Raw genomic sequence first — 8,030 nt, 5'->3', positions numbered from 1 at the left:
GTATATATTAACAATAAAAAATGTTTAATTTCTAATTCGACATACAGTTGAATTAGAAATTAAATATTATAATTCGCATTTGTAATCTCTGTCAGAATTGATTTTCCTATATTGTCCTACAATAATTTTCTTTCTTTTAGGTCCACCATCAATACCTATTTTGGGTCAATCATTAATGTTTCTCAAAGAGACTCCCGAATTTCTGTTCCAAAAAGGTCTTAAATATTTTGAGTTGTATGGGACTGTAGTCGGCGGATATGTTGGCACAAAAGCAGCAGTTTTTTTGTCAGATCCACAAGATATTGAAGTAATCCTAAGTAGTTCTGTACATATCGACAAAGCTGAAGATTATGAGTAAGAAATCAAATTAACACGATTATGAGTAAGAAATCAAATTAACTAATAAAATTATGAAAATTTATGCATATATATATTATATTATGTACCTACACTGAGAGAAAAAAATGCTGCTGATTCAATTAAAGGCTATATTACGGGCTGTCACTAACATAAATGATTAATTCATGTATATTTTTATTGACAAAAAGGCCTTGATTATTGAAATAATAATTTATGCTTTTATGTCAATAAAAAAAATATACATGAATTAATCACTTATGTTAGTGACAAACTCTAATATAGACTTTAATTGAATTTACAGCATTTTTTTCTCAATGTATCATATGTTTTATTCCTACATGTATGTTACAACTAACGATGCAAATTCTATTTTAAATGGACTGTCATTTGTTATAAGATACTGCTTATTATTACTAGAAGTAATTAAATAATCCTTTATTTATCTCCATCTGTAGATTGTTTAAACCATGGCTTGGAGATGGTTTGCTGATCACATCGGGCGACAAATGGCGCAGACATAGAAAGGTGATTGCGCCTACATTTCATATGAATATCTTAAAGTCATTTGTGCCTTTATTTTATGAAAACAGTGTAGATCTCGTAAATCGACTTCGCGATAAAGTTGGAAAAGAATTCGATTGCCACGATTATTTATCAGCCGTAACGGTTGATATTTTAACCGAAACAGCAATGGGAGTTAAGAGAGAAAGAAGACTAAAAACCGGATATGATTATGCCATGGCCGTGATGAAGTATATATTGTTGCTTTCTTAAAATTACACGTAATCTTTTATTAAATATTTATCATGTAGAAAATATACTCATCATAATTTGAATATTGTAGAATGAGCGATATTTTACATCGAAGACATTTTGATGTGTCAATACGGTTCGATATACTTTTCAAACTTTCGAAGCTTGCAAATCTCCAAAAGAAATTGCTGAAAACTATTCATACACTGACAGAACATGTAATCAAAGAAAAATCAAAAGATATCGAAGAAAAATATGAAAAATATCAACAATTAAAAGACGCACAAAACGATAAACCAATAGAAAATTCAAAGGTAACCGAAAATGAAAACACTAAAAATAACGCCGCTAATTATATGCCTTATGTAAGAGATGATCTTGATGACATCGATGAGAATGACGTAGGTGAGAAAAAGCGACTTGCTTTCCTAGAAATGATGTTCGAGTTAAAAAAAAATGGACAAATGACTGATGAAGAAATCTGGGAAGAAGTAAATACCATCATGTTTGAGGTATCACTTTGGATACTTTCAATTTCCTTTCGAGAGTAAATTTAATTTTGTTATAAATCTTTAAACGTGAATTTTTATAATTTAAATTTTTCTTAGCTTCTACCTAAAATATCTTGTATATTGCATTGCTATAATAAATTGTAAGTTATTAATTTACTAAAAAAAAAGTAACTATCGATTTATTATAGGGTCATGATACTACGGCGGCTGGCTCGAGTTTTGCACTTTGCGTCTTAGGAAATCATCCAGATATTCAGGTATCTTCTTATTATTTTTAATTTTTAACTTATAATCTTATCGTTTGTATTCGTGCTAAAAAATTATTACACACTGTCGTGGTTTATTAAAACACGATTACTTTAAAGTAATTATCAAATCTTGTCGATCTTTGATTTCCTTGACACCAGATGTCATACTTGTTCCTGGGATAAATTTCTTGGGAAGTTCAAGGTAGTCGTTTAAGGTTTTCTCATCTCACACAATAGCTTTCTCCTTTATAGCTTCTGTGGATTTAATCCCGAAATAGCTAGAAGAAATAAAACACTTGCATAATAAATTAAATTTCTATACTATCTCATTTAACAGTATTACATATTAAGCATGATGAATATTATTAAGCAATTAAAATATTTTTTTCTGAAATTCGTTTTCATTACAGTATTTTCTCAATCGAGATATTGTCTATAAAACATTGGCATATTTATAATAAAATATACTTCCACAAGTCTTGCCCATGATGCCATATAGGGTAGGACCTATTTTATGTTTTTCACCTTTTCCGTGGTATGAAATACACATCTTCATAAATAATGCCTTACCATTGACTGCATTAGCCATTTTTTAACAGATTATTTATTTGCCGATAACTTTTTAAATTTATATTTAAATTAAAGTAGTAATTCAAAAACATTGTATTTCACCATCTTCACTCCTTTCTAAGAGCTAATCTAAAGGTCGATATGTTGCTTGGTTTTGATAACAGTCGTATAATAATTTATTCCAGGTGAGCAGTTTACTCCCAGAAAGTCGCTTAGAAAATGCATTAACCGACTAACATAACGTTTTAGTTGCTGGAAATGATTTAATTCGATACCTCTATTCTGAGAAAAAATATTTCTATACACTTAATTTTTTTATGTAGTCGTTGAATAGTTAATAATTTTTTGTTTTAAAAGTCTAAACTTCGAATAAAAACTTCCAAAAAAAATTCTGTAAGCTTAATTGAATTATAATAAATATTTTTTGTCTCTTAGATTTTTTTGATAAAATCAATAGTTTTTGAGATAAAAAACTTAAAAAACTTTAAAAATCTAAACTTAAAAAATGACTACCTTTATAATTTTTTTCTCATAGACTAATCACCCAATCAGTATGAATCAAAAACGAAAATATTTGACTAATCTTAAACTATAAGAGAATTTTATTTTATCTTGATCTGTACTATTACAATGCAAACTTTATTGTAATAAAACTCTGAAGGTGAATCTGCGGCTCACGAGCGGTCTCAACATCTAATCGTGAACTAGTATTTCGGCTGGCTATAACGCTTATTTAAAAGTTGAAATATATACAAAATAGAATATAAAGTTAATAATAATAAAAAGTGATAAAAAAGTTAATAAAACATTAATATTTTAAATATTTTATTGCACTTTTATTCATTGAAATCATCTTTATTTATGCATTCATTAGAACATCTACAAATCAAACAACATTTCAAATTCAAAGGCAAACAAGAGCATATTATAGCCGAAACGAGATTTTCCGCCGCGGATGTGCTTTCAAAGCTATATGATAATAAAATGTTCACTATCAATAACAGTATAGAAAATAAAATCCTCTTTATAGTTTAAGATTTGCCGAATATTTTTAATTGTTTGCTCATACTAATTAGTTTGAGAGAAACAAATTATAAAGGTATATATCATTTTTCAAACTTAAACATTTTTTATCTCAAAAACTACTAATTTTATCAAAAAATCTAAGAGACAAAAAATGTTCATTTTGATCCAAGAAATCGAATTAAAATATTTCCAGGTAATAGAACGTTGGTTGGTTAGTGAATTAAAAATGGTAAACCGCTCGCCTATTCTCTATTTTGTTTAATTCAATGATTTTCACTATGCAGGCTCGCGTACACGAAGAATTGGACACAATTTTTGGTGACAGCAACAGACAATGTACTTTCCAAGATACTTTAGAAATGAAATATCTCGAGAGAGTTATTATGGAAACTTTGAGACTTTTCCCACCGGTACCTGTGATTGCCAGGCACCTTAATCAGGATGTAAAGATAAGTAAGTCATTTAGATATAAATACATTATTAAAACTATAATTATTATAATATTAGGAGTGCGCGTGAGCGCATTATAAGTTTGCAGCATGGCGAAAAAAAATTTTTATGAAAAAGTATAGAAAAACTACATAATAGATTGAGATAAGATCTTAGAAGTTTTTAATTTTTAATAGATGTTTGTAGTGGAGCGTACTACGTAACGTAACGTTGTTTGAGCATAGAAGATTTATTGGTTTTTCAAAACAAACAACTTCCCACTACAAATATCTTTGAAAAATAAAGAATTTCTTAGATCTTGTCTGTATGTAACTTTTCGCAAAAATTTTTCCGCTAGAGACGTTTACTTTAAGAACTCATTTATAAATTGAAGAGAGATATGCATATATTATTATATAATTTATTTTACAGTTACAGGGGATTATGTTCTTCCAAAGTCTACTACAGTAATCATAACACAATTCCTAATACATCGCTTAGAGAAACATTATCCAAATCCAACAGTTTTTAATCCAGACAACTTTTTACCGGAAAATATACAAAAAAGACACTATTATGCTTATATTCCTTTTAGTGCTGGGCCAAGGTGTTTAATATTTGTTAATTTTTTATAAGTAATAATTTGTTTCTCTTTTTAGTAATCTTTTTTTCTGAATAATAAAATTGAATAACTTAACCGAACTCTTACTTTTTAAAACAACAATAATATTAATTTAAGGCTAATAAAAGTCAACGCAGGAGGAAGTGCGTAATCTTAATGTGAAATGATAACTCCAATATCTCTATAATTTTTTTTTTTTTTTTTATTCACAATCAACGTTTTGACTCTCTTTTGAGTCTTCCTCGGCATACAAGCGCTTTCTTCACCAAATATCTCGCAAATATAATTCGATAGTCTGTTAAGGCAAGACACTCTCCAGGTTTCCAAATCTAAAGTGGACGCTTAACGGACTCACAAGCATGTTGAGAAGCTTTTGGATACAATAATTTGGATAAATATCTGATCTTTATTGTATTCAAAGCTTCTCAACATGCTTGTGAGTCCGTTAAGCCTTCACTCCAGACTTGAAAACCTGGAGAGTGTCTTGCCTTGACGGACTATCGAATTATATTTGAGTGATATTTGATAAAGAAAGCGACTGTATACTGAGGAAGACTCAAAAGAGAGTTGAAACGTTCATTGTAAATAAAGAAGACATCACAGAGATATTGGAGTTAAGTCATCATTTCACATTAAGATTACGCATCTTTGCGTTGACTTTTATTAGCTTTAAATTGATATTATTCTTTTTTCTGTAGCTTTTTTAAACTCATAGTTAGAAAATTACATTTAAGTTTAAATGTTTGTTTTTGAAATATTGATATGTAAAAATATTTTGTCATATTTGTTAACAACAGTATGTTTTCCAAAGGTCTTGTGTGGGACGGAAGTACGCTATGCTGAAACTAAAGGTTTTGCTATCGACGATACTGAGAAATTACCGTATTATTTCTGAAACGCCGGACGAAGATTTCCTTCTACGGGCTGATATTATTTTAAAAAGGCATGATGGATTCAAGATTAAAATCGAGCCGCGCACACCAACATCTTGTAAAGAATAATCAGAAATTAACAATCCTACTATATATCTGCATAAAACAGAAGCCGGTTAAATATAAATAGATTGACGTTTGTTCTAGTGAGACAATTTATTTTCTACTTATTAATCTTACTTGAGTAAATATATTTCTTTAATAATTTACTATTTATTTTTCTAACCAAATGTAAGAAACTGATGGAAAAATCGATATTATATATATTATATTTAAAAAATTACAAATATTGTCAAGACATACTGTATTCTACAACTTATTTGCAAATAAGATAGATTACTGATATTATAGAATTTTTAATATTTTATTAATTTTAAAAGTTATAATTTAAAACCAATAACTACTCATATAATTAATTATTTTATTATACTTTATATAATTTTGAGCAAATAAAGCGCTATGACAAAAATCATGTAGTTCCATCTACAATTCCAATATAATATATATCTTCTTCATATTTCATATATCTTGTTTTCTTCTAAAATATTGTAAACTACCCTTACATATTCCGCATAAAAATTTAAATCTAATTTGTTTATAAAAATTTATTGTAAAAAAAACTGAATTACAAAATATAAAAGTTTCTCTATATACAAACGACAGAAAGCTACATATATAAAAATTAATATGCACATAGCTTATAAGCCTACAAGAAAAAACAGAAATCTATAAAAACAATGACACTGACTACGATTACACCGTGCGCTTATTCCGCGCTTATACGATGAGCGTTCTTGTTTAATTTATAGATTAGACAAAGACATTTTTATTAAGAATAAATAATATATCTCGGAATTTAATGTTCACAGATCATAATAAACATCACGCTCAAGATATCCTATAAAATATTTATAAAGGTTAAATAATAAAGAGCATACAGCCACAACTAAGGATGTAAATAAGTTATATATTATTTAAAAACAATTCATAACAATCAGTAGACGTTTCGGTCAAGATTTAACCCTCTTCAGTACAATAAAATAGAATACGTTCAAAATTAAAACTAAATACACACTTCGACTGATAAATGTAGCGATAGCTAGTACAAAATTTATTATTTCCTTATTATACGGAATTAATCGCAATCGATCCAAGTACAGATATGTAGATTAAGATAACAGTTAATTGTTGTCGCGCTATATGGAAAGAATTTAATTACAAAAGTTTTATCTTTTTCTTTAATAATATAATTAATTCTTCATTTAAAAAACGACGAGCCCCACAACGAAGAGACACGCAAGTACCGAGTTCTATTGTAAAAATAAAAAATTTTTTATTCAATAAGTGAGTTAGTTCTTGATGTATTTTTATAAAAAAACACGCAAATTAAGTATTATGCTACTGTTTAGATTCAACGTCGAGAGATATTTTAAAAAATTCATTATCCTTTTGAAAAACAAATTAAATGAACTTACTTGTATCCTGTGGTGCGGGGACTCCTCTGTATAACTGAACACTGTGATGATTTAAGGTAAAGAATGAATTTTAACTACCGTAATGCCAAAAGCCAAAAATGCTGGTCTATTTATATTATGAAAAAGAAAAAAAGGAAGGGTAAGAAGAGGGAAAGGAAGTGGAAGATTTTAGAGTGGGGCTGGAACTATTAACATATTCAAGGAGAGGGAGATAAAGATCTGGAAACCGCTCCGTATCACTTTGTTTATTTAAATTATTTTTTTGCGTCTTAATATAAATCATTTCAGATACCAATATTTTATAATACGAGCATTCAGAATCTAATATTTTAATATTCACCCAGTCTATCGCGTGATCTGTGTCAATTCTGTGATTTGAGATGACTGAGAGAGAATTAACTAATTTTTTAGAATCATTTATATGTTCTTTTAACCGCGTCTTTAATTTCCTTTTCGTCTGGCCAACATACGAATAATCACAGTCCTTGCAATTAATTTGGTATACGACGTTCGAAAGTTTATCTTTTTTTATTTTATCTTTCCCCGTTTTTATAAGCCTGTTCAAGTTGTTCATCGGTTTGTGTACTAATTCGAAATTTATTAAGAGCTATGTTGAATTTCTCAGACGTTCTCTTTAAGTACGGAATAGTGAAATATTTTTTCCTTTCAGTGGAAGTATTCATGTTAGAGTTAAGATATCTAATATCTTATCATCTGTCCAATTAATTTTGTGTTATTTTATGTTATTGTGTGCGTCGTCTAGCAGTTAGATTTGCAGTTTGCAAATCTAAGCGATGATACGAAAACGCGCTGCAATTGAGAATCTCTAGGAATTTACGCTCTTATGATATATTGTACTTGCAGAATAGTGACTGATACGATTAATAGAATGGCAAGTGATATGACAGATCAGGGCTGGGCAAGGGTGATTGTCGTTGGCGCGACTATTATCATGTATTATAATGTACTATTATAATGTATAATGTACTATTATAATGTATAATGTACTATTATAATGGACTATTATAATGTAAGTTTTTTTTTATAATGAAATAAGACTATTTCCTATTGCTACATATATATGTATGTTTTATATATATATA

General features: G+C 28.5%; 1 protein-coding gene and 1 pseudogene across 1 annotated transcript in view; one reads left to right on the top strand and one right to left on the bottom strand.

Moving 5' to 3' along the window:
• LOC108745597 (cytochrome P450 4g15-like) overlaps positions 1-5,618 on the top strand; it is a 5,911-nt gene extending 293 nt beyond the window's left edge. Inside the window, exons 2-8 of the mRNA XM_018481847.1 lie at positions 141-354; positions 816-1,112; positions 1,205-1,625; positions 1,814-1,882; positions 3,754-3,922; positions 4,331-4,505; positions 5,332-5,618. Of these exons, the coding sequence (XP_018337349.1) occupies positions 141-354; positions 816-1,112; positions 1,205-1,625; positions 1,814-1,882; positions 3,754-3,922; positions 4,331-4,505; positions 5,332-5,521 (1,535 nt within the window). The 3' untranslated portion in view covers positions 5,522-5,618. The remainder of the gene's footprint in view (positions 1-140; positions 355-815; positions 1,113-1,204; positions 1,626-1,813; positions 1,883-3,753; positions 3,923-4,330; positions 4,506-5,331) is intronic.
• Positions 1,913-2,462, bottom strand: LOC108745598 (annotated as a pseudogene).
• Positions 5,619-8,030: the final 2,412 nt, after the last annotated feature.

This window comes from Trachymyrmex septentrionalis, unplaced genomic scaffold, assembly GCF_001594115.1.
Source record: "Trachymyrmex septentrionalis isolate Tsep2-gDNA-1 unplaced genomic scaffold, Tsep1.0 scaffold14, whole genome shotgun sequence".
NCBI lineage: Eukaryota > Metazoa > Arthropoda > Insecta > Hymenoptera > Formicidae > Trachymyrmex > Trachymyrmex septentrionalis.
This window is presented reverse-complemented; position numbering and strand designations above follow the sequence as displayed.